Source organism: Lemur catta, chromosome 17, assembly GCF_020740605.2.
Source record: "Lemur catta isolate mLemCat1 chromosome 17, mLemCat1.pri, whole genome shotgun sequence".
In the NCBI taxonomy this organism is placed as follows: Eukaryota; Metazoa; Chordata; class Mammalia; order Primates; family Lemuridae; genus Lemur; species Lemur catta.
The window spans coordinates 15,412,677-15,439,582 of NC_059144.1; the positions used below are offsets into that span (position 1 = coordinate 15,412,677).

General features: G+C 41.4%; 1 protein-coding gene and 1 long non-coding RNA gene across 2 annotated transcripts; both read left to right on the forward strand.

The window, feature by feature from the left end:
* The first annotated feature begins 1,043 nt into the window (after positions 1–1,043).
* Positions 1,044–18,508, forward strand: SERINC3 (serine incorporator 3). Its single transcript, XM_045529169.1, has 10 exons — positions 1,044–1,222; positions 8,499–8,660; positions 9,278–9,471; positions 11,154–11,233; positions 11,878–12,015; positions 13,283–13,452; positions 14,526–14,616; positions 15,604–15,784; positions 17,418–17,645; positions 18,262–18,508. The coding sequence occupies exons 1-10, from the start codon at positions 1,184–1,186 to the stop codon at positions 18,398–18,400; spliced, it is 1,422 nt and encodes a 473-aa protein (XP_045385125.1). The 5' UTR covers positions 1,044–1,183; the 3' UTR covers positions 18,401–18,508.
* A 449-nt stretch (positions 18,509–18,957) lies between these two features.
* On the forward strand, positions 18,958–21,280 carry LOC123622643. Its single transcript, XR_006729566.1, has 2 exons — positions 18,958–19,380; positions 19,617–21,280. It is a non-coding gene; the product is annotated as an uncharacterized LOC123622643 (long non-coding RNA).
* Positions 21,281–26,906: the final 5,626 nt, after the last annotated feature.

Sequence of the window (26,906 nt, forward strand, 5' to 3'; positions counted from 1 at the left end):
TAAGACAATGTTATTAAACCATAGATGTGGTTGCCCATGGGAGAGATTTGGAAAATGTAGCCTTCGCTCTGTTAAAAAGGGAGATAAATGTTAGAAAAATGTTAAATATATACTGGCCTCAAACAACCAGCCTGTTGGTTTGAAACCAGATGTTTTCACTCTGCTTTTCAATGTTACTTAATGTCCTATTCATGCACGCCTTAGATTCTTTCATTTATCCCAAATGGTGTACATTTCACATTTTAGGAAACAACGCCTATCTTCCCTTGGTTAACTTGGACTCATCCTTAAATTCTCAGATTAAATATAAATTCTTCAAAAAAGCGTTTCAAGACTACTCCCTAAGTTACTGTCCCCTTACAATATGCCAATGGAAAAGACGCCAAACTCTGTAAAATAATTTAAAGAGGTTTACTCTGAGCCAAATTTGAGGACCATGACCCAGAGCCACGCCCAAGAAGCCTTGAGCAAGCGGACTCATTGTGTTTGGGTTACAGTTTGGTTTTATATATTTCAGGGAGAGAGAAATGTATGAAAGGTAAAGTCATAAATCAATACATTGTTTTGGCCCGAAAAGGCAGGACATCTCAAAGCAGGGGCTTACAAGTAATAGGTGGGTTTAAGGATTCTTTAGTTGACAATTGGCTGAGTTAGGCTTTGTCTAAAAGACCAGGAGTCAGCAGGAAAAGAATGCTTCAGTTAACATAAGGCTCTTCTATCTTTCATGTGATGCTATGCCGGAAACAGGTTAGGAAGTAAACCACATTATATTGGGTTAACAAAACCTGTTTAGTGAGATTTTATCATTTGAGGCGTGACTCCCCAGATCCCCTTAGAAAGGATACTGTGTCTCTCTGCACACTTCTGTAACCGGCAGATCTTTACACATAATGGGCTCCCAGGGAATACCAATGAGTGAGGTAAGGAATGATACCTTCACAGTCCCAGCAACCCCAGGCTGGTTTGGCCCCGCCTTCTCCCTCAACCAATGACAGGCGCCCTCTCGGCAGCGCCGGGCGAGGACGGTGGGCGGGGCCCCGCAATGACGCAGACCTTGCGTTGGGCGAGGGTGGACCGCGTTTCCGGCCTGAGAAACCGTCGCATTTCTGGGGCGACGCCTCAGCTGGCGGTTACCACCGCCTTTGACACCTCTGGACCAGCCACCTCCATCCCTGGCGTCACCATGGGAGCTGTGCTGGGTGTCTTCTCCCTCGCCAGCTGGGTGAGTTCGGGGGCCTGTGTTCTCGCTGGACCGGCGGTGTTGGGGAGCAGAGCGATAGGGAAGGAACTTCGAGTCCGGACCCTAACGGGCCTCGGCCACAGAGGCCCGGGGGTTGGGGGACGTCCTGGGGTGCAGAGGGCTTCCGGAGGCCCAGCCCCAAATCCGCGATTTCTCCAGAGCGGGATCGGGCTGCTTGCTTTCCGGGTCAGTTGAGGAACGGCGGTGGCTAGGCCGCCATTGTTTACAATTCCGATTGCCCCGCCCCCGCGAGCCTTCCGGAAGCGAGGTTCCTGCGGAGCTGGGGTGGGACCAAGGGGCCGGGGCTCTGGTTCATGCCAAAGCACCTCTTAAGGTGGCGTCATTTAATCTTGGGCGGCTTGAATGTTTTTATCCGATAGCACGGGATTTGACGAAACTACAGATTACGTGGCAGAGCTGGGATTTTAACGGAGGCTTGTCGGTAGTTTTAGTGCAAGGGAAAGAAGGCCTTGTGGATTATTATTATTAAAAATTGGAAGCCATAGCCTGAACCTTTTGGGACCTCTACAAGTCATTTATCTCTGATGATAATCACCCCAGCATTCCTCCCTTTGAGAACTGTTGTGAAGATAAAGTGAATAAATGTGTTGTATCACTTTGTAATTTGTAAACCTATTTTTTTTCTTTTTTCTTTTTTTTTTTTTTGAGACAAGAGTCTCACTCTGTTGCCCAGGCTAGAGTGCCCTGGCGTCAGCCTAGCTCACAGCAACCTCAAACTCCTGGGCTCAAGCAATCCTTCTGCCTCAGCCTCCCAAGTAGCCGGGACTACAGGCATGCGCCACTATGCCCGTCTAATTTTTCTATATATGTTTTTAGGTGTCCATATAATTTCTTTCTACTTTTGGTAGGGACGGGGTCTCGCTCTTGCTCAGGCTGGTCTCGAACTCCTGAGTTCAAACAATCCGCCCGCCTCGGCCTCCCAGACTGCTAGGATTACAGGCGTGAGCCACCGTGCCCGGCCTGTAAACCTATTTTTAAAAGGAAATTTTAGGGCCTGTAAAAGAGAATGTGCTGATTTCGTTTATATACCCACTTCAGAGGAGCATGATTTCTTGAAATCATTTCCTTGTTTCCTAATTCCCCAACTGATGTAATTGAGCAAGTGTGTAGAAAAAAACAAACTAAATTTCTCCTACTATCTTCACAACACGTTTTTGAGATGCTATGTATGGGGATTTTCCCCCAGGTATCAAGCAAGCAGTAAGTTCTGCAGTGGACACCAGCTGGGTGTTCTCCAGTTCAGTTCAGAGGCTATCTGCTTGGAGATGGCATTAGGTCCTCCAGGTGGAGGGCTCAGTCCCATAGACTGCCACCCGTTTCTGATGCCAGTCGCAAGCCTCAGGTTTTAACTGTGCTTCTGAGGACCAGCTCTAAATCAGGGTTCCCACAACCCTCCTTGTTGGCTTTGATTAAATTGCTCACCAAACTCAGGGAAACATGTTTACTCATTTATTATAAAGGATATTTTAAAAGATACAGGTAAAGAAATGTGCAGGATGAGCTCGGGGGAAGGGGTGCAGAGCTTCCATGCCATCTCTAGGGCAACACCTTCCAGAAACCATCACATGTTCAGCTATCCGGAAGCTCTTCTGAACTCTGTCCTTTTGGGCTTTTATGGAGGTATCATTATGTAGGTATCATTGATTAAATTATTGGTCATTGGTTGTCAGTCTAGCCTTCAGCCCCAGTCTCTTCCTTGGAGGTTGGGGTGGGAGGAGCTGAAATTCCCTACCCTCTGATCCTGCCTTGGTCTTTCAGGTGACCCGCCCTCTTACTGAAGCTTCCTAGGGGCTGCCAGTCATCTCATTACCATACAAAAAGACACTTTATCACTTAGTGATTCCAAGGATTTTACTAGTTGCATACCAGGACGTGGGGACCAAAATGTATATTTCACAGTGTCACACTAAGGATTCTTCTTAGCTCATTCCACTATTATTTCTTAGGAATAGAATGTATTTTTTGTCCTTTAAAGTTGTTAATCCTAAATCAAAGGGCATTCAGTCATTTATGGCTTGCTTTTTTTTTTTCTTTTTTGCCAAAATCCTAGATAAGAGCATTTTTAGGACTTTCTTGAGAGCAGTGGTTTTATAATTTTTCTGACCTTGACCTAAAGTAAGAAATACCTTTTACATAATTGGTCCTATGCATCCATTTAGAGACAAAGTTTTATGAAATAATCCTTTACCATCTACTGTCCAATTTTCCTTTTCTCTTCTATCACATTAAAAAAATCCTGTTCAGCTGATTTTTACAATCTACTAGTGATTCAAACTCACTATTTACAAAATAGAGTTTAAAAAAAATGTGGTTGAGAAGGTTATTAGTTGAGGAGTGAATTGGTAATTTGAAACAAACTTGTCTTTCCTATGGTGATAACCTGAAACACATTTTGGCTTTGATTGAAAGCTAAGATTTGAATTGATGCCATCCAAGCATTTCTACCTATCCATTGCTTTTATATTTTATTGATCCCTTTTATTCAGTAGAAACAGCAAGGAGTTGTGTATATTAGAGAGTGGAATGAGTGAGAAGAAGAGTAATAGAAAACAAAATCAGAAAGGTAGGGAGCTAGATCACGTAGCTAGCTATGGTGTTGTTACAGCAAGTGTTATAGTGAGTGGTCTTGAGGACAAACCGAGCGGCACACGGAGAGTCGAAGAATCAAGGTTTGTTCGCCAGCGGGCTTATAGGGGGTCTCGCCACCAAATTCTGAGTCCCGTCTACCCAATTTTTCCCATTTTTATTAAGTTGGGGTGATCCAAGGGGAGGGGTCTCAGGTGACTAATGCCTGCCAGGTAATAGGTTAGGTTAGTGTCCACAGCAGGTAACAGGTTTAATGTTATGTTGATGTGCTACATGTTAGGTTAGTGATATGCTAATGTGCCAGGTGTTAGGTTAGTGGTATGCTAATATGCCAGGTGTTAGGTTAGTAATATGCTAATGTGGGTCTTCTGTGAGGGGTGGGGGTCTCAGGTGGCTGCTGTGCTAAGTAATAGATGGGGGTTTTCCTTATCAGTATGGTCTTGTAGGTTTTTAAGTGTTTGGGTGGAAAGCCTAGTTAGGTGCTCACGGCACAGGTGGAGAAAAGTTTCTCATGCAGAGATTAGGATATATAAAAGTAAAAACAGTTTATTTTATCTTCTTAGAGGAGAGAGAGTGAGAGAGGGGAAGCAGGGGAGGGAAGAGAGCAGGGAGACTGTGGCATCCCAAAGAAAGAGAAGGGAGATGCCAGCCCTGAGGCCAACTGGCTTGCTGATTTTAAGGGGGATGAAGAGAAAAAAAATAGCGATGGCTGTCAGTTGATAACAAAAGCTGGGGCTGGGTGTCAATGTCCAAGAGTTGATTGGTTTCCCTGCCTTTCCTTGGATTATCATTATCACAGGAGATGTGACTCTTCCCTCCAGATATGTTGAGGCTGTAGCTCATTCTTCTGCTGTTTACTCAGGAACTCTATAAAAGCAGATTCTCAAAAAGCAATTTTAAAGAGAAAGATTTACATCTCTTTTCTGACTGTTGAGCTCTTTTCAGAAGTTGTGCAAAACAACTCCTGCTGGGTGGCTGTTAGTGGGAGAACTCATAGGATTGATCTTTAACTTTTACTGGGAAATTGCGGGATTAGGTATTTTTCTGTTATTTTTGCAAGGCCACCCCTTTCATTAAAGACTTTGGCTTTTACTCTGAAGTGACATGGGAATCCATTACAGAATTTGAAAAAAGGAATGGTATGATTTAGGCTTATGGTTTTAACAACATGGGTTCTGGTTACTGTGTGGAGAATAGATGGTAGAAAGGTAAGGGTAAAGCAGTGTAGACAAGGAAAAACTTCCTCCAACCTCTTGGGTTCTGCACCTGGGGGCCTGTGAATTAGACTGACAAGATAGATTAGCAAGAAAAAGAGTTGTTTATTTATGCATGCAAGGTACACATGTGCAGGAGTGCTCAGTGATGAATAACTCGATAGGTTGGTTAGAATTTGGGGCTTATATTCCTAACTTAGTAGGACAAAGGCTTCTATGGGAAGGACAAATAGATTTCTTTAGGAAGGAAAAGTGTGTTTTTATGAGAACAAACAGAAAATAGGAAATTTTGTGATAATACTCCTTTGCATAGTTGTGAGAGATCTTGCCAGCTTCTTCATGGCCTTAAAACTCCCCTGGAGAGGGAATTTATGGCAGCTGCATTTCTCAAAAGTTGCTGCTTTTAGTCAGATAAGGGAACCCCTGGGAAGACTTTATTCCTGCATCTATTGAATCTTAAATATCTTCAGCTTAAAATAATCTTTATATCAACTCAGGGGTTCCAAATGGGTTCTTGCAGCAGTGAGACAGGAGCTATTGCATTTAATCCAGATGAGAGATAACAGTAGTGACTTGGACCAAAGTGATAGGTAAGGATACTGTGAAAGGGGTCAGATTCTGGATGTATTCTGAGGATAGAGCTGAGATACTGAAATTGGATGAGGATTTTGGAAAAAGGGAGGGCATCTAGGATGACTCCAGGTTTTTGGCCTGAGCAGCAGGAGGAATAGAGTTGTCCTTTACTGAAATAGGGAAATGAGGACACATAGTAGGACAGGTTTTTTTCACAGATATTTACTGAATACCTTTTGTGTAAAGGAGCAAAAGATAAAACATTGTAAAGATAGTCTCCCCCATTAGGCATTTTTATGACAGTTATTAATAATAGTTAAGTGTATTAGTTTGCTAGGGCTGCATAACGAAGTACCACAGACTGGGTGGCTTAAACAACAGCAATTTATTGTCTCTCAGTTCTAGAGGCTAGAATTCCAAGATGAAGGTGTCAGCAGGGTTGGTTCCTTCTAAAGGTGATGAGGAAGAATTTGTTCCCTGGCTCTCCCGTAGCTGATAATCCTTGATGTGCCTTGACTTGTAGATTTCTGCCTTTATCTTCTCGGCGTTCTCCCTGTTTTGCAAGCCTGTGTTCAAATTTCTTCTCTTTATAATGACCCTGTTTCCAAGTAAGATTACAGTCTGAAGTACTGGGGATTAGGACTTCAACATGTGACATTTTGGGGGAACACAATTCAACCCGTAACAAACAGGCAGTTACTATGTAATTATTTGAATGGGCAGAAAAAGATAGCTAAAGGGAGACAGGAGTGTGAGAGTGCAGATAAAGTAAACCTGAAGGCAATTAATGTTATTGTTTTGGCCGTAAAACATCTGTTACAGACTCCATTTTGGTCATTTGGCCTAGATTGTAGTTAAGAATTGGAGACTGAGATGGCTGGTCAATTTCCCATTGCTGTTGCAATTACAAATAATAATGGTTACTATGCTATATTGAGCCTCTACTATGTAAGGCATTAAAGCAGGTGCTTTATATTTCTGATATCCTTTGATTCTTCACATAATAACCCTTTTTGGGTAGGAGGTATGATGCTCATTTTTACAGATGAGAAAACTGAGCTCTTTAGAAGTTTAGCTCCAAACCACACAAAACCATGGTAGAGTCCACCTATAAAAACTAAAGGTATTACTGGGACCATATTGTAAGACTAGAGTCATCCATTGTCTATATCTGCTAATTCTGAATTAGCCTGTCCTTGTGATATGACTTGATAACATCACCTGTCAAAGAAATTCAAGCAGTTTCCTAATTAACTTCTCTGTCACCTAGGTGGTCATGAACAGATTTTAGCTGACCAAAGATTTAGGTTATGCTTTTTTTCTTAAACGGAGGTAAAAGTCACATAACATAGTTAACCATGTCAAAGTGTATAATCCAGTGACCTAGTTCCAGAACATTTTCATCACCCAAAGGGAAACCCCCTTACTCATTAAGCAGTCACTCCCCAATATCCTCTCCCTTTTTTTTGTCTCTGGATTTACCTGTTCTGTATATTTCGTTATAAAAAATGGAATATTGAGGCCAGGAATTTGAGACCAGCCTGGGCAACATGGTGAGACCCCCGTCTCTGTAAAAAATAAGAAAAATTAGCCAGGTGCCTGTGGTCCCAGCTACTCTGGATGCTGAGGTAGAACGATTGCTTGAGCCTAGGAGTTTGAGGCTGTGGTGAGCTATGATTATGCCACTGGACTTCAGCGTAGGTGATGAGTGAGACCTTGTCTCAAAAAAAATAAAAAAGGAATAATGTAAGATGTGACCTTTTGTGTCTGGTTCCCTTCACTTAGCCTCCCTCCTGTTTTTGAAGTTCACCCATGTTTTACCATTATCAGTGCTTCATTCCCTTTTATTTCTCAACCCATTGTGTAGATATACCATATTTTACTTAGACCACATTTACTATCAGTTAATGGACACTTGGTTGTTTCCATATTTTGGTGATTGTAAATAGTGCTCCATGTGAACATTCAAGCTTTTATTTGAATAGCTGTGTCAGTTCTTCGGGGTATATACTTGCTGGGTCATATGGTAATTCTATGTTTAACTTTTTGAGGTACCTCTGGTTTACTTTTGAGGGGAGCTAAATAGCCCTTGCCATCATCATCTATATGGAGGTTTCCGTGTAACGTTGCTTTGTGTTGGAGTATCAGCTTTGGTAACTAATATTCTCAGTAAACAGCAAGTGGAGTTAGGCTTGTGTTTTTCTCATATTTATAAGACAAAGTATGATCTGTGTGTGAATATAATTAACATTTATTTGGCTCTTATTTTAGGCACTGTGTTGTGTGCTCATTGGATACAGCAAAGTCTGAGGGAGGAAGATTTTATTACAGAGTCCATTTTACAAATGGGGAAAAGGCTAGGCGTGGTGGCTCACACCTGTAATCCTAGCACTCTGGGAGGCTGAGGTGGGAGGATCGCTTGAGGTCAGGAGTTTGAGACCCCATCTCTACTAAAAATAGAAAAATTAGCCGAGTGTGGTGGTGTGCACCTATAATCCCAGCTACTCAGGAGGCTGAGGCAGGAAAATTGCTTGAGCCCAGGAATTTGAGGTTGCTGTGAGCTAGGCTGACACCGTGGCACTCTAGCCTAGAAGACAGCAAGACTCTGTCTCAAAAACAAACAAAAAAAATACAGATGAGGAAATAAGGTTAGATGATGTAATTTGCAGAGGTAAAGTGTTCTGCCTAATTTGGAGAAATAATGTTGATTCCAGAGCCCATGCTTTTAACTACTTCCTCCTAGCCATGATTCTCTCAGTTAAAACTGTAAAGCCTGGTTTGCCTTGTCTTCTATTCTGTGACATCTGTGTCATGACGAGTCCACTGATGAAGGTGTCAAATGACCCACAGTGTGCTTGTTACAGGTTCCATGCCTCTGCGGTGGTGCATCATGTTTGCTGTGTAGTTGCTGTCCTAACACTAAGAATTCCATGGTGACACGCCTCATTTATGCCTTAATTCTCTTCCTGGGCACTCTTGTATCCTGTATCATGTTGAGTGAAAAGATGGAAACTCAGCTGAAGAAGGTAAGTAGAAGTAACAGTACCCTTAATGTACTGGTTATTTTTATTTTTATATTTTGCAAAGTTTTAGTTGTAATTGTTTTTATTTCTTCACTGTTAAACTCAGTTGAGTTCATTGTAGTTTTGGAATTTTTAATTACTTTTGGGTGTAGTCAAGACACACAGTATGAAGATACTGGTCCTTTCCCAGAAATACAGAATGAACATCTTCAGGCTCTAGTCTAATAACTGACAGAAAACATGAACAGAATGGCTGCAAAACATTTTCTTTCCTTGTGTGTTTAAGATTTAAGCATCTACACTAGACAACGTTTTTCACCTTTGGAAGGAGGGAGTCAGTTGTAGCTGGAAAATCTTATGAGAAAATGAAAGATAACCTCATCAGCATAAAAGCAAAGAGGAGAGGTCACTTTACTTTTTACAGTGAAAGTTGTTTATACTATTTGGTAACACAATTGTAAATGAATTGGAAACCAAAGAGAAAAATTCCATAGGCAGTCTTGCAGTTGTTAAAGTGGGTAGTTTTATAAATCCAGGCTTTCTTGTGGTGGAATAGAATCTTTGTTTAGATATGGATATTCCCATAGCATTGAAATTGCTTTTTTTTTTTTTTTCCCCAGATTCCTGGATTCTGTGAAGGGGGATTTAAGATCAGGATGTCTGACATAAACGCAGATACAGATTGTGATGTGCTGGTCAGTTATAAAGCTGTATATCGGATCAACTTTGCTTTGGCCATCTTTTTCTTTGTCTTCTTTCTGCTCATGTTAAAAGTAAAAACAAGTAAAGATCCTAGAGCAGCAGTACACAATGGGTATGTGAGATTCATTATTAATTTGTTATATTGTGGTGTGGCTCTTTTTCCCCTTAAGCAGTTAATGTTGCCATTCTGATGGAAGCAGTGGAATATCTAAATCAGTAGCCCAGATTTATTTCTGATCTGTTTTACTCGTGAAATTGTTTTAATGTCATTTTCAGTTAGAGCCCTATATTATATGCTGAGGGGTTGTGGAGTTCTGTCTTTTTAAAAATACTTTTGGCCGGGCGTGGTGGCTCACACCTGTAATCCTAGCACTCTGGGAGGCCAAGGAGAGAGGATCGCTTGAGGTCGGGAGTTGGAGACCAGCCTGAGTAAGAGTGAGACCCCGTCTCTACTAAAAATAGAAAGAAATGATTTGGACAGCTAAAAATCTACACAGAAAAAATTAGCCGGGCATGGTGGTGCATGCCTGTAGTCCCAGCTACTCAGGAGGCTGAGGCAGAAGGATCCCTTGAGCCCAGGAGTTTGAGGTTGTTGTGAGCTGGGCTGACCCCATGGCACTCCAGCCTGGGCAACAGAGCGAGACTCTGTCTCAAACAAAACAAAACAAAACATTTTGTTTCAAGTTCCTAGATTTTCATTGAATGCCTGTCAAACATTTTAAGTACTAGATACTACATACACATATTTTTCTCTTTCCATTGTTTAAAGATAAACAGGTATCTGATTTAAACAGTGTACACACACACATACGGCGCGCGCGCACACACTCACCCACCCACCCACCAAAACCAGAAACCACTAGGCTGGACAAAATGGCTCATGCTTATAATCCCAGCACTTTGGAAGCTTAGGTGGGAGGACCACTTGAGACCAAGGAGTTCAAAACCAGTCTGGGCAACATATCAAGTCTCTGTCTCTACAAAAACCAAACTAAAAGCAAAAAACAAACAAACAAAAAAACTTAGCGGGGCACAGTGGCGGTCACCTGTAGTCTTAGCTACTTGGGGGGCTAAGGTGGGTACTTATGGGCCACTGATTTACATATTCTAATGCTTCTCACTCCTGACCACCAGTTCTCATTTCTGAAGGAAGCTTTATAAACTTTATGTATGTATTACAGTCCCTTTTTACAAATGCAATAACTGAATTTGAGAGAGGTTAAATAAGTTGCCTGAGATCTCAGCCAATTGAAGGTTGGAGCTTGGATTGAAACTCAGGTCTGCCCAGCTCCAAAGCCTGGTTCTCACTTTGCCATACAAGGTAGTCATTAAAGACCATGAACTGAAAGTCAGGTTTGATCCTGGCTTTGCAGGTGATGAGCTGTGTCATTTTGGGCAAGGCATTTGTGTCCTATGTTGTAAACAAAATATTTGGTGATTACTTTTCTTTCAAACCTTACAGTTAAAGGCTCTGTATATAGCTAACGCTGTTACTTTAGAACTCCCAGAATGCTAGAAAAATTCCTACCTATAAGTGCTAGAAGTAGGGAGATTCTAAATTTACATATTTTTCTGTTGTTATTAATGTGAATGATTTATTCTGTGTGCTAATGTTGTCTTTTAACTGTGTGAAATATTAAATGAATTAGCCTAATGTCAAAAGAAATAAGCCCAGACAATCATCATATTGGGAGAAAAGCTATGAAAGCTTTACTTTTACATTTCAGAAATTAATTTTTCTCAGTATAAGGGTGAAACTTAGCATTTTATAAATGCATTCTTATATTTTAATAGGTTTTGGTTCTTCAAAATTGCTGCTCTTGTTGGAATCATGGTTGGAGCTTTCTACATTCCTGGGGGCCCTTTTACGACAGGTAGGGCTCACTATTTGAAGGAGTTAATTATAAGCTATACAAACTGCAAATGATTGAGTTAAAGCTATGTTTTCATTACTGATTTTGTCGAACTGATGATTAAATGAGATGGTGTCTGATTAATATGACTTAGTACCTGCAACCCAGTATTAATATATTCATTTAAAGCCAGGAGGCTTTCAGCCCAGTTAAACAGCTTTTGTGGAGCCATATGTGAATAGCTTACCTTCTCACTTGACTCAGTACAAAGTTAATCAGAGAGCCTGTCAACATAAGGACTTTTAATTCCTTGTGTTCACTATCTCTATCTTAACCTACTTCCTTAACATGGCATCAAGTGACATCTGTGGATTTCTACTGTAATTTTTCCCCCCTTAAAATAAAGGAAAAGGCTTATCGTATCATTTCGAATGTCAGGTCCCGGGCTCCCCTTGGCACAAGCTAAAACATTTAAAAGGTCTGAAACCCAACAGACTACTTCTCAATGCCTTTGAGTTTGGAATTGTAGTCTTGCTAGACCTCTAGAGACAGAATGTTTTTACCATCTCTCTTCTTTGAATTGAAATCTGTTCAGAATGTTGAACAGTAGCATTCTGAAATGTTACTCTTATGATAGAGAATAACTTTGTTCTCTTGATTTGTAGCCTGGTTTACTGTTGGTATGGGAGGGGCTGCTTTCTTCATCCTCATCCAGTTGGTACTGTTGGTAGACTGTGCTCACTCTTGGAATGAATTATGGGTAAATCGAATGGAAGAAGGAAACCCAAGATTATGGTATGCCGGTAGGTATCTCACCTCACCTTTGATAGCTGTACATCGGGTGTATAATAAAATCTCCATTATAGTTAAGTTAATCAGAGAGCTTGTCAACATAAGGACCTTTAACTCCTTGTGTTTTGCTTTCTGTCTTAACCTACTTCCTTAACATGGCATCAGGTGACATCTGTGAATTTCTACTGTGATTTTTTTTCCCTCCCCTGAAAATAAAGGAAAATAAAGGAAAAGGCTTATCGTTTGGAATATAATGCCCTCTACTGTAGTCAGTCCTCAGCTATGGGAGGCTGAGGTGGGAGGATTGCTGGAGCCCGGGAGTTTCAGATCAGCCTGGGCAATGTAGTGAGACCGTCTCCAAAAAAAAAAAAAAAAAAATCCCCATTGATTTAAATATATAAACTCCCAATGTCAAGCTGCCTTTTAAAAACTGTAATTTTCTGAATTCAATTCTGAATTACTAGCATTATTGGAAGGGAATACTATAGATAATATAAATCATTGGATTCTCCCAATTTATTTATTTTGAAAGTTATAATGTAACTACATTGTTTAGATAAGGAAAAACAGTTGTATTTAGTAGCATAGTTCTGATTTTGATAACTTTGTTTCTATGGACAGGGAACTCAGATGAGTTCTACATACGGGACAGCTGCCTATGTCCCTCAGGCAGATAGGAGTGAATAGTCCTTACTACTTTATTCGGAATGTGACCCCACATCTGTTGTGAAAAGCTTTCTGGTAGGAAAGGAGCACTTAAAATTGCTAGGCTGAGAATAGAACTTACAGCCCGTTTAATGATGAGGAGGGACTTCAGAGCCCTCTACTTACTAGGGGCAACGATCTGGCCACACTTAATTTTTAAAAATCATAGTTGTTGACATTCCTTACTTCTACCCCATGCCTTCCCCCCATTATAAAAGTAACAGATGCTTTGTGTCAAGAACTTGGAAAACGGAAAATCATAAAAGAAAATAAATCCCCCATAATTCAACTATCCAGTAGTTACTAATCACTGTTAACATACTACTCTACATTCTTCATCTTTTTTTTTTTTTTTTTTTTGAGACAGGTTGTCACTCTTTTGCCCAGCTGGAGTTCTATGTCATCATCATAGCTCACTGCAGCCTTGAACTCCTAGGCTTTAGTGTAAATTACTAACCCTGTAAAAGTGAAATGATGCCTCTCTTTTTTTTTTTTATATGGAGTAAAAGAAAATTGGTCTTCCTTGTAAGTTTATTATAATTGTGGGCATTCATTTTGATTTCCTTTTTCCAGCTTTACTGTCTGTCACAAGCTTCTTTTATGTCCTGTCAATCATCAGTGTTGGGCTGCTCTACACATACTACACCAAACCAGATGGCTGCACAGAAAATAAGTTCTTCATCAGTATTAATCTGATCCTTTGCATTGTGGTTTCTATCATATCAATCCACCCAAAAATTCAGGTATGATTGTTTTCTGTTGCTTCCTTCTGTTTTTATTCAATGCTAAACTTAAAATCTAGATAACTTTTTTAATGAATTTATGTCTAAGTTTATTCACTTAAACATTTTTCATACTATGATAAAGTATTCATAATTATAATCCAATAAGGATACAGTGTACCGTTGAGTGCCAGTATCATAATTAAATGAATTTCCCTATTGTTAAAAAAACCTAGGTATCTTGAGAATTTAAATTTTTTTTTTTTTGGAGACAGAGTCTCGCTCTGTAACGCTGGGTAGAGTGCAATGGCGTCATCATAGCTCACTGCAACCTCCAGCTCTTGCGTTGAAATGATCCTCCTGCCTCAGCCTCCCGAGTAGGTGGCACTACAGGTGCACGCCATGACGCCCAGCTAATTTTTCTATTTTTAGTAGAGACGGGATCTTGCTCTTGCTCAGGCTGGTCTCAAACTTCTGAGTTCAAGCAATCCTCTGGCCTCGGCCTCCTAGAGTGCTAGGATTACAGGGGTGAGCCACCATGCCTGGCCTGAGAATTTTTCCTTCTTATAAAAGTGTTTAAATCATAGGAATGATTTTTATGGTTCATTAGCCAAGATATTTTGGGGGAATTAAGCTATGAAAAATAATTGATTTTAATATTTCAAAACAAAACTCATGCTTTTGAATTTCATCTTTTAAATGCCATACTTTAAAAAATTCATGGAGTTTTAGATGTGAAGTATGAAAAGAACATCTAGACATCACCTCTCCTTTTAAAAGTGAACAAACTGAAGCCTCAAAGAAGTGATGGGTCTCAGCTAACTAATAGTGTGAAAGCTGAGCTTAGATTAAAATCAAAGCCTTTGTGTGAGACACAGGAATTTCTAGGATCATGAAATGCCTTGAGAACCAGTAGAACATGCTTTGTCTTTCTTGGTTTTTTTGTAAGCTAACTCAAACTGAAAGGTTACTTGTTATCTTTCAACTGATTTTCAGTTACTGGCAGTTCAGTGAATCCCCAGGGAAGTGCACTGGGTTTTAGAAAGTCATGCCTTAGCAATCCCTGTGGCATTGTTTTTGTTTTGATTCCATAGGAACACCAGCCTCGCTCCGGCCTCCTGCAGTCCTCTATAATCACCCTCTACACCATGTACCTCACCTGGTCAGCCATGTCCAATGAACCTGGTAAGGGAATGTCAATAGCACAGTCATTTGATGAAAGAAAAGTAGGAAGTTACCCCTTTGGTAGGTGAAGAAATGAGAGCTAGGGCAAATATAAAATTAAAAACCAAAACTTCATATAAACGTACGGTGTTCACTGTAGGTTTGCAAACGTTTGCCTTTTCACATTTTATGTCTATTCATAGCTACTCATAACTGACAACCTAAAGGGTCCTGCTGTCTTTTAGATCAGCAGTCCCCAACCTTTTTGGCACCAGGGACGGGTTTCATGGAAGACAGTTTTTCCATGGACTGGGGCTGGGGGCTGGGGGTGGCATGGAGCTTAGGTGGTCTTGCGAGGCATGTTTCCTAACAGGCCACAGACCAGTAATGGGCAGCAGCCCTGTGGGTTGGGGACCACAGTTGTAGATAGTCTAAGCTTTACCAAACCTGGACTAAATCAATCTAGTTAAGAGCTCTGGACAAGGGCAGCCTTGTTTTGGCCTTTTGTAAAATTGTTTCAGTTGAATTTTACTTAGTGTCACAGGCTGTAGAAAAAACATCTGTAGGAAATCTCCTTTTGTAGTTATTATAGGATTATTTTTCAATAGGATTAAAGCCCATTCTGTGGGCTTCTTTTAAAGGAAAACAATTATTGCATATCCCCTCCCCAATAATGACTTTCTTTTTTATTCTTAAGTAACTAGGTAAAAATAAAAGTAGAGATAAACTTCTGTATTTAAAGCCTTGACATCATAGAACTAAAAAGATTTGTCAATTAAACTATAAAACCAATAAAATCAAGAGAGACATTTATGAAATTTGCCAGATACTGTTGTTTTGTTTCTTTTTTTCTAATACTAAGTCACTGGTTGTGATGCAAATATGTTACTGCTGAGTTTTGGATTCTTTAAATACAGCATCCCCATGTTTTACATCATGACTGAATGATGTGTAAGCAACTCCTCAAGCCCTTTCTTGGAAGGATAGTAAAACATTTCCCATTTTCAGATCGTTCCTGCAACCCCAGCCTGCTGAGCATCATTAAACACATAACTGCACCAACTTTGGCTCCTGGAAATTCCACTGCCCCGGCCCCTACCTCTGCTCCACCATCAAAGAGTGGCCCTTCTCTGGATTCAGAGAATTTCGTTGGGCTGTTGGTCTTTGTTATCTGCCTTTTGTATTCTAGGTAAGTTAAAAGGTACTTAAACAAGATTCCCATGGAGAATGATCATAAAGGAAGCTATTTTGCCTTCAAAAAGCAGTGTGAGGGATTTAAAAAAGGGTGTCTTTAATGAAAAGTCTTTTACTCCAGTTATAGAGCTGTGTACAGTTCTTAAAAGTTCATTAAATCCTCTCATCAAATAATTTCTTTTAGTTTTACAAAGAGATATTTTTTTTCCTCCATATTTGTTCTGTTTCAAGATTGTTTTGTCTATTCCCAGTCCTTTTCGTTTCCACGTGAATTTTAGGATCAGTTTGTCAATTTCTGTCAAAAAAAGAAAGTCGCTGGGATTTTGATAGGGATTGTGTTGAATCTGTAGATCAATTTGGGGAATATTGCCATCTCAACAATAGTAAGGCTTACAGTCTATGAACATGAAGATGTCTTATTTAGGTTTTCTTTACTTAGACCATTTATTCAGATCTTTAATTTCCTTCAGTGGTTTATAGTTAGCAGTGTACCTGTCTTCTTTTGTTAAATTTCTGTTGTATTCTTTTTGATGCTATTGTAAATGAAATTGTTAATTTAACTTTTGGGTTGTTTATTGCTAGTGTATAGAAATACAATTCATTTTTGTGTATTGATCTTGTATCCTGCAACCTTGCTGAACTTGTTTATTGGGTCTAATAATTTGAGTGTGTGTGTTCCATAGGATTTTCTAGATACAACATCAAGGCATCTGCAAATAGAGATAATTTTACTTCTTTTCCATTCTGGACATGGATACCTTTTACCTGTTTTTCTTGCTTAATTGCTGTGGCTAGAACATCTAGTATAGTGTTGAATAGAAATGGTAAGAATGGGACCCTGGTCTTGTTCCTGATCTTAGGGAGAAAGCTTTTAGTTTTTCACCGTTGAGTATGATGTTAGCTCTGGGTTTTTCACTGATGCCTTTTATCAGTTTGAGGACATTCTCCTCTATTTCTGCTGTGGGTTTTTTATCATGAAAGGGTATCCGATTTTGTCAGGTGCTTTTTTCTATGTCTGTTGAAATAATCATGTGGTTTTTGTCCTTTATTTGTATGTACTTTTTTATTCAGTCATTTAAACTTTCAGTGAGCATCTGTGATGCTAGAAACACATGGATGACTAAGGTTATTGTCAAGGAGTTCTTTGAATAGCAAGAAAGACAGGAATGATAAGTGCAGTGGCAGAAGGAAGCTTAGGGAGCTGTGGGAAGTCAGAGGAATGTCTTCTGACCTAGCCTAGTGACAAGTGGCGTCAGGGGAAGGCTTTCCAGAGGACATGGCACAAGTCAGAGAAGTGAGGGATGAGTAAATTAGCTGGGAGGAGTTTGGTGGGTGTTACACTCCAAGCAAAGCAGAGTCACGGAGTCACGAAGCCGTGGAAGGAGACACTGAGAGCAGAATATTTTGAAACATCCCTAAGCAATTAACCCATCAAGTAGTGACTGATGAGAGTACTATCAGCGTTATGATGACAGGTAACCGTTCAGAACTTGAAGCAGGGCCTTCAGCAGGCCTTCAGTCTCCAAATTAGGAACAGTTCAGAAATAACCTCCATGTGTACAGGCCAGTGGCAGCAGTTTGTCTTCATGGCCCCTTTCTGATTTGTCTTCCTTGGGATCACTTTCCAGCATCCGCAATTCCAGCAATAGCCAAGTAGACAAGCTGACCCTGTCAGGGAGTGACAGCGTGATCCTTGGTGATACAACTACCAATGGTGGCAGCGATGAAGAAGATGGGCAGCCTCGGCGGGTTGTGGACAACGAAAAAGAGGGAGTGCAGTACAGCTACTCCTTCTTCCACTTAATGCTCTGCTTGGCTTCCTTGTACATCATGATGACCCTAACCAGCTGGTACAGGTAGGAGGCACAGACAAAACAGGAAAGACCACATAGCCTCTTGAATGGCCTATAAAATGTCCATCTGTTGTCCTAACCTCAGAACTCCTCTTACCCATGTAATGAAATTACGTTCAGTGCTGACTCTTCTGGAATACTTTTGACATTTTCTGCCCTAGCATTTAAAACTTACTGGAATTCTTTGCAGTGCACATCCTCAGGGGCTCTTCCAGACTTGAGTTTATTGAGAGAGATAATGATGACATAGAGCAATCTGACCCATCTTTGTTCACTAATTTTCTGTGTCTAGAGATGGTTCAAGTAATGTGCTAATGAAGGAACGTTTCAGGGAGGCCATCTCCATCTAGACTTTGACCAGTAACTAGAATAGCCAGATGTTTCTGAAGAACCTTGCCCAGTTAGTCAGGGTCTTTCCTGCTGACAAGAAGAAAAAAGCCATAAGAGAGGCAGAGTCTCTTGCTCTTAAGAACTAAAAATAGCTTCCTGAAGTCCCCTCCAGAACCTTACTGAGAGGTTAGTGCCAACCATGTTTCACTGGAGAATTTCTTGACCTTGGCAGTGGGGGCTGTGAGATGCTGATATCAGGCTCCTTTACATGACTCTCCTGTTTTCTTAGCCCTGATGCAAAGTTCCAGAACATGACCAGCAAGTGGCCAGCTGTCTGGGTGAAGATCAGCTCCAGCTGGGTCTGCCTCCTCCTCTACGTCTGGACCCTTGTGGCTCCTCTTGTCCTTACTAATCGGGACTTCAGCTGAACTTCTGAGCGCCAAGGATGCCACTGAAATTCATAAGTCCCTTTTGCCGAAAACCCGTATCTCTTTTAGGTTTGCTTTAACTAAAATATTAAGTGAACGCTTTGCAAATTTGACTATATCCAGATTTATAGCAGAAAGGCAAGATCAAATAATGCTTGATGCAGAATCTGAACTTTCTTTTTATCTATATATTAATATTATGTTTATTTGTAAGGATATAGCACAAAGGGAATATTTTTGTGTTTAAAGTGAACTTACAGCTGTGCTGTAAAGAGAGTTCTTTATAAAGATTGATATGTTCCGGCCGGGCATGGTGGCTCACACTTGTAATCCTAGCACTGGGGGAGGTTGAGGTGGGTGGATCGTTTGAGCTGAGTTCAGGACCAGCCTGAGCAAGATCGAGACCCCGTCTCTACTAAAAATAGAAAAAAATTAGCTGGACAACTAAAAGTACATAGAAAAAATAGCTGGGCATGGTGGCGCATGCCTGTAGTCCCAGCTACTTGGGATGCTGAGGCAGAAGAATTGCTTGGGCCCAGGAGTGTGAGGTTGCTGTGAGCTAGGCTGATGCCACAGCACTCTAGCTTGGGCAACAGAGTGAGGCTCTGTCTCAAAAAAAAAAAAAAGATATGTTCCTAGAACTTTGATTTAAAATGTAAGATAGAAAAATGTTGGATATTTGGGGCCATCATTAATACATTTCTATTGCAGTATCCTTAAAAAGCAAAAAAGAAAAAAAAAGCATTTATATGACAGTTTTCCTCTGTGAAAGTTCTTACTAGTGTGATACAAGTACTCTGTTCCATGCTTAAACTTTTTGGAGGTGTAGCATCATAGTTCTTGGGGAATTATGTATGTGGGTCCTTCCTAGAAGAATGGTTGCTGCTATGGCTACTGCTTCTACATCTTGAGTTTTTTAATTTACTTTTTTTTATATTATAGCATTGATGCTGCTTGATTCAAGTGTGGTGCTTTGCTAGGTATGTTAATTTTAATAAATGCTTTGTGGGTTTCGTTAAAGTGAACATTCACCTGGGAAAACACTGCAACTTTAGTCTGTGTAATTATCTTGTTATGAGTATGTAAAAGTAAAATGCATGTGAATTTGTTATATTTGCACTATAAAGGTATTTGATTAAACTAGAATGACTTTAAGATTTTAAGGCCCTTTCTTTAACAGCTTTTATGAGTTAGCCATTTCTTATTTTTTGGACAGTCAGGTTCATCAAGCATCAAGGCGGGATGCTCCCTATTCCTTCTAAAACATATGGTCTGACTGGTGAGCAAAATCTTGAACTCATTGAGAAATCGTCATAAATATCTTCTCTGAGTAAGACACTTTGGTAGATGAGAGACAAGTAAGGCACTGTCAAGAAATGTTTGCACAAGAAGGCAGCATGTAAAAAGGTAAAATAAAAGTTTGTTTTTTCAACAAAGAGTCACTGTTTTGCACCAAGCCCTGTAGGTTTTGGAGGACAATCTTAAACATGTTAAAGCCTCAGCCCTCTTGGACTTACAGCTTAGAGGAGAGTGAAAATGAGCTGACAAGTGGTTATAATGTGGTGAATTAGTGCTATGATTTAGGAATTGCAGAGAACTCAGAGGAGAGGTACCAGGGGTAAAGGGTGTCATGGTAGGCTTCCCTGGGGGAAGTGATGTCTAAGCCAAGAACTGTTAGGTGTTAGCTAAGAGAGAAGTGGGCAAGTGGGATGACATTGCTAAAGAGTAGACAAAACTGCATATTAAAGGTAGGGAGATGGAAAACAATTGTTCAGTAAAGCTAGAATGGGGAAAAGTAGAGACTGAGTTATGAAGGGCTTTGTAAACCCCATTGAAGAGTTTGGACCTTACTATGTTGAGGGCAGCAGAAAGCACATCTTAGTGCCATGATGAAATTTTATCTTCAGTCACTCTGGCTGATGTGTAGAGAATGGATTTAGAGAGATGAGACCAGACGTGAGATTGGAAATAGAGAAGTGGAAATGGGGATGGGAAGAAATTAACAGCTAAGAGCTACTTAGCAATTAGAATTTGAACACTGGCAATTAATTAGATATGGGGGAGAGGTAGATTTCTGAGTGATTCTGGTTTAATCATCCGGGTGGGTGGTGGTTCCATTTATTCAGGTGGGAAATAGGAAAAGGAACAGGTATTAGAAGGATGGAGGTAGGTGGTCCCTTAAGAGTAGGCTTGGGAGTCAGATTGATTGAGTCTGCATCCCAGCTTTGTCGTTTTCTAGCTGTCAAACTGATGAGCTAATATTTATTGAGTACATACTATGCTTTATGAAGTTGAGCCAATGTCTCTACCTCTCTGAGCCTCAGTTTTAGTACTTTAGTACATAAGATTGTTTAAAGTCATTTTGCAAAGTGCTTAACCCATTTTAAGCACTCCGACAGTAGCTGCTAATCTGAATGTGGCTATAATGAGACAGGATGATATTCAAAGGTTAGAGATGTTCAGCTAGAATCTGATGGAAGCAGAATTTGAGGTGTTCTCACAGAATTGAACAGATGAACATAGAGGGAGCGGGCTTAGGCACGGTGGAGGCAGCTGGTAGGGAAGCAGGGATTGGTATGAATTGTTGGAACTGCTGTCTTTTAATCCAGAGGTTTATGTCAAGGTATGGAGAAAAAGTTGCAAGGGATTTGAGGAATAAATAGGAAGAGTCAGCCCCTTATTTCACCAATGTAAGTCAGATACCCCACTTTCCTTAACAGCAGGAGAGCCAGATTAAGAGCTTTAAAGGTCCTAAACTGCTAAAATATTACAGTGTCTCCCGCCCATCCTCCACCTTATGTAATTCAAAATAAAAGCAATACTAAACTGTAAAATAAGTGTAACAAAGTCCAATAAAGTTTTTACTTTTTCTCATGATGATAACTTTGATACTGATTTGAAGTAAAAAATTCTCTTTAAAAATTGGGAGGGGTCAGTGTCCCTACCCTAAGAATGAGTTACGTCTGCCTGTTAATAGGAAACCCAGTAGTTTACACGTGAATGCTGAATTACACATGCAAGCATAAATAATGACAACATTTTGAGTAAGCCCAAGATCATCATTTAAAGCAGGGGAGTATTTTGAGTCATAACATCTCATGGTAGCATCTCATTCCAGATGAGTAACTTGGTGTTTCATCACTATGAACAGGCTTGTCTGTTTCCCCAGGACTGCAGTTTGGGGACCGTGGCTTTGAGGTGGGGGCATGCTTTAGGAATTCATGAAAGGCAACAGCAGTGGCTTCCACTTTTACCTGGTTACAGCTGGGAGAAAGCTTGTAGGCTCATGCTGGATTCGTTTACTTTCTAAGTTGGTCTTGTAAGATACTTGGTTGGGAAATGAAACTTTCTGTTCATAATCAAAGAGACTCCCGAAGAGTGGCCATGCACTGGGTTATCAATGTAGGCTTTTTTGGGGGACAGGGGTGTTAGTGTTAATCAAGTGAAGCAGTGCAGGTGGAGAAGGAACAAAGAAATCTGTAACTGGTCGTGGTCAATTAGTTGTTAACGCCACTGCACTTGGACCAGCATGATACAGTTTTTGATTTTCTGAACCAAACCATAACTCAGGTCTAATTTAAACCAGCTTTTTCATCCATTATAAGTCCTTGCTTGATTGTACAGCTAAAGTGAGTATTCACACAGTGAGTCATGCATTTGATCTCTGCAGACTGATAGCAGGCAATAGGCTTATGCTTATTAATGGGAGCTGCTGTTCATCTGTTTACTCCTGTTGTGTTGGTCTGTCCATCCTGTTAGCTAGGCACCCAGATCAGCCAGCCTACTCACTGATGTCTTGGTTACTGCTGGGTGACTCAAGCACATGATGCCTATGTCCTTGGGTGAAGAATAATAGTAAATGCCACATAAATAGCTATGTGTACCAAGCAGTGAACAGATACTGGCTACACCCCTGTACAGTGGTGATTATTCCTTCCCTTCCACCCCCTACCCCCATTACAGATAAAATTGAGGCTTAGAGAACATTATGACTTGCCCTCGGTTAACTTGGTTAACTCGGAGGCGAGACAGAGAAACCAACTCAGGGCTTGACCCAGGCTTTTTGTTTTGTTTTGTTTTGTTTTGAGACAGAGTCTCTCTGTCGCCCCATGCTAGAGTGCAGTGGCATCATCATTCACTGCAACCTCCAATTCCTGGGCTCAAGCCATCCTCCTGCCTCAGCCTCCCAAGTAACTGGGACTACAGGCGTGTGCCACCAATGTCTGGCTAATCTTTCTATTTTTAGTAGAGATGGGGTCTCGAACTGTGAAACTTTTGCTGCCATTGATTGTAAGGGTACCATGTAAGGAAAGGGCATTGAGAAAGTGCTGACTTACGACACAGAAATGTGCCTCCAATGATCCTTGTGACACTGCTGTGAGGTAAAAGGGATTGGAGCAGTTAGCTCCATTTTTCCAGGTGTGACAGACTGAGCTTAAGTTCCACAACTTCCTCAGGAAACGCTGACCTGAATTGCTGGTATGCTGCAATGGAAGTGCTTAACCTTTTGCATCATCAAAAGCCTACATCCTGTGGCAAAGTGTTTCTCAACTGACTCATCAGCGACACACCAGACCTACCATGGGGACCTAGCTTTTGTCTACTCTGGGGCAGAGTGTATGTTCCTCTGTAAAAACGAACAGGGGGCATATAGAGAAACAGCATAGCATGCATGCGACCAGAGTTTGTCAAGCTACACCCCAGATACCCATCAGGGAGTCTGGGCTTGTTCATAGGTGCTTCTGGAATAAAATGTTCAATTACAACTTGGGTCTCAGAAGTTAAGAACAGCTGCTTTATATTTTCAAGAAGCCAGAAAACAAGCCAATTTCTAGTACTTTCTTGCTCTATAAAAAAGCCCTACCTTTTTTCCCTGTATGTTCTGTCCGGGGGTTGGTTATTTGACTATAAGAATAAGAGACGTGCACAACCTAGTTCCAACCATCAGGAGGAAATAGTGGGCTCCAATCAGGCTGTCTGGTTTTGAATCCCATCTCCACTGTTTGCCTAGCTGTGTGTGTCTTTGGGCAAGCTACTTTTGTGTGTCTCATTTTTCCCACAGGGACATACTACTGTTTCATAAAGGGTATATCTGAAGGCCAAATGAGAGTATGATGTATGAGCAACACTCAACAGGTGTGTGCCCAGCCCACATGAGCACTCAGGAAATTGTTAGCTGTCATTGGAAAGATTCAAGGCCAGTCCAAGAAGTATAGCTGGGCCTCAAGAACTGAAAAATGTGCCTGTCACTCCTATCACTGTTTATAGCTAGTTTCATTCTCCTTTCTACATACTGGTGTAATCTAATTGCACATGGTCTTTGGAGGCAGCCAGCCCAACATCTACAACAGCAGTTCCCAACCTTTTTGGCACCAAGGACTGGTTTCATGGAAGACAATTTTTCCACAGGGGAAGGGGGGATGCTTTGGGGATGATTCAAGAACATTACATTTATTATGCAGTCAAACGTCTCTGCTAATGATAATCTGTATTTGCAACTGCTCCCTGGCGCTAGCGTCACTGCCTCAGCTCCACCTCAGTCCATCAGGCATTAGATCCTCATAAGGAGCCGGCAACCTAGATCCTTTGCGTGCGCAGTTTACAGTGGGGTTTGCACCCGTATGAGAATCTGATGTAACTGCTGATCTGACAGGAGGTGGAGCTCAGGCGGTGATGCCGGCGATGAGGAGCGCCTGTAAGTACAGATGAAGCTTTGCTCACTCACAGCCTGCTCTGTGGCCCGGTTCCTGACAGGCCACAGACTGGTTCTGGTCCACGGTCCGGGGGTTGGAGACCGCAGATCTACAGAGCACACTTTGCTGCTACAGTGCCCCTTCTGCCTGCCCTGGAGGGGAGGCTGTCTGCCAGGGCCTGTGAATAATAAACCTCAGAACCTTTATCCAAACTGTCACTGTCACAAAAGAACTCCACACATGTTTAACCTTACAAGGGTTTTTATTAAGACCCAGTAGTCATGCATACTAAAATTACATATTTTCACCACTTTGACTTAGAAAATGCACTAGAAAAATAAACTTTTGGTCAAAACAAACACTGAAGTACATGAATCCACCACCATTGTGTCCCTACACTCAACGCCAAACTGAATTTCAGTTTGCAGCAAGGAATGTGACCAGTGGCTGAAATGGTGCCCCAAACTGGTCAGAAAATTAGCCTACTTGTCACCCCATCAGAGAGGAGTGTCAGAGGCTGATGGTCACAGAGAAGTTTCAAGTATTTCACTTTTAACAAGTTCCCACCTGATGTGCCAAGAAGCCAAAGCATGTTCGCAAGAATCCATAACAGCGCTGACTTACTGCCTGACTAAATACGCTGCCCAGGGAGATTAAAAGAAAAATAGCCAAGTGAAAAATAGTAAATTCTTCACTATCACCTCCATCCACAAATCACATTGGGCCTTTCCATGAAGCAAGCTCCTGTTGACTCTGATGGTGTTTGTTACTTGCATTTTAAGCAAACCATTTCTCCACGTCAGAGGAGCAGAATTAGATTTACAAAATTAACAGATCCCAATACTGAGAGGTGTTATCAGAACTGACATCTTTCCTGAACAGTAGACATGTTTGGTATTGCCACATCTCTTAGGACCACAGGACAGCTACACTTGCTAGTTTAGCTAACATTTTACTGCCTAAATGAAAGGTGGTTTCAAAGCAAAACCTTAAAAGCTGAAAACTTTTAAATGAGGTATCATAATGCCACAATACTATTACAGCTTCTGCTACCCAAATAAAAAAGTAATCCCATGATTGATCTGAGTGTCAAATGGCATTTAGAGAAACTGCCCAGCCAGGGAGAATTTTGAGAGGCTTGGGGAAAATACTTCTTATTGCCCTATTTCTGAAAAAACAGTATCTCGTAATCTGAATTATTAATAAACCACATAAGACAAGTGACTCCTTGTGAAAACAGGATGACATATGAGAGATTTAAAGCCACCTTTGCCAAAAGCAAGTAAGAAACTCAAGATGTGAAGCCAGGGTCGCACTTCTGGCTGTTTCTGTAGATTTCATCCAGCCTCTCCCCAGGAAGGTAGAATAGGATTCTAGGAAGAGGCATAGTTTTCCAGAATTCTGTGTAGGAGGATATAAGTAAAGAGGAAGAAAACTCCCATGTACCTCAGCTTACAGTTTCATTTGGAAGCTTTAGGTACCAATTCATTCAGACCTAAATCTCCTAAATAATAACCCAGTGAGGGGGAAAAAAGCCTCCATAAGAGTATGGTGTCCCTGTGGCAGTAAAGCCAATCAGATGCCAGGAACAGCGAACTGAGAGTATAGATCTCTATCACAGAACGACCCAGGGGTGTAAGTGGCTCGTCCAAGGCCACACAGCAAGGTAAATTTGAACTTGGTTCTCCTAATTTGCTATCCCTTTCCTTCCCAATACCACATTACCTTGAATTTAGGGAAGGGTTAATTTCCAGGTTATTTGTGTGATGGGCCAAACCCTTTCCCTGAAAGAAAACACTCCTAGTTCTTGAGGTTCACCTGTTTGCTCCGCCAGGGTGCTGCCCCCACCGAGTAAGGCTCCCTGTGCTGCTGCTGGATGGTCCCCACCCTGCCGAGGCAGCTTCCCACCAACACCCTGGTGAAGCCACAAGGACACTGCCTGGATTTTCACCCAGGGAGGTCCTGGTTTCACAGCTTGGCTCAAACCTGAGAGGTGCCAGAACTATTTGATCTCTCTCTGGATCCAAAAGAGAGCACAGCAGCTCCAGGAAGCAGACAGACCTAGGCTCTGATTCCTTTCAGAAGCTGAATGAAATAGCTCGCTCCTGGTCCAACTGGAAAGGCCTGGGAAATGGGCAACATCCTTTCTGGTCTTTGAGATTTTTCTTTTCTTTCTTTCTTTTTTTTGAGACAGGGTCTTGCTCTGTCACCCGGGCTAGAGTACAATGGCGTCATCAGAGCTCACTGCAAGCTCCAACTCCTGGGTTCAAGCGATCCTCCCGCCTCAGTCTCCCGAGTAGCTGGGACTACAGGCCTGAGCCACCGCACCAGGCCTGAGATATTTCTTTTTTTTCTGAGATAGAGTCTCATTCTGTTGCCTGGGCTAGAGTGCCGTGGCGTCAGCCTAGCTCACAGCAACCTCAAACTCCCGGGCTCAAGCAATCCTCCTGCCTCAGCCTCCCGAGTAGCTGAGACTACAGGCATGTACCACCATGCCTGGCTAATTTTTTCTACATATATTTTTAGTTGTCCAGATAATTTCTATTTTTAGTAGAGATGGGGGTCTCGCTCTTGCTCAGGCTGGTCTCGAACTTCTGACCTTGAGCAATCCTCCCGCCTTGGCATCCCAGAGTGCTAGGATTACAGGTGTGAGCCACCATGCCCGGCTGCCTGAGATATTTCTTTAGGTGAGCTTGGCCATCCCTGTGTTAAGTCACATAGACAAAGGCAACTGGCCAAGAATGCAATGTGGAACTTAAACCTCAGGAACTTGGTGGAGCTGAGTGATTCATTCCTCTCTCTCCCTAGTTTTT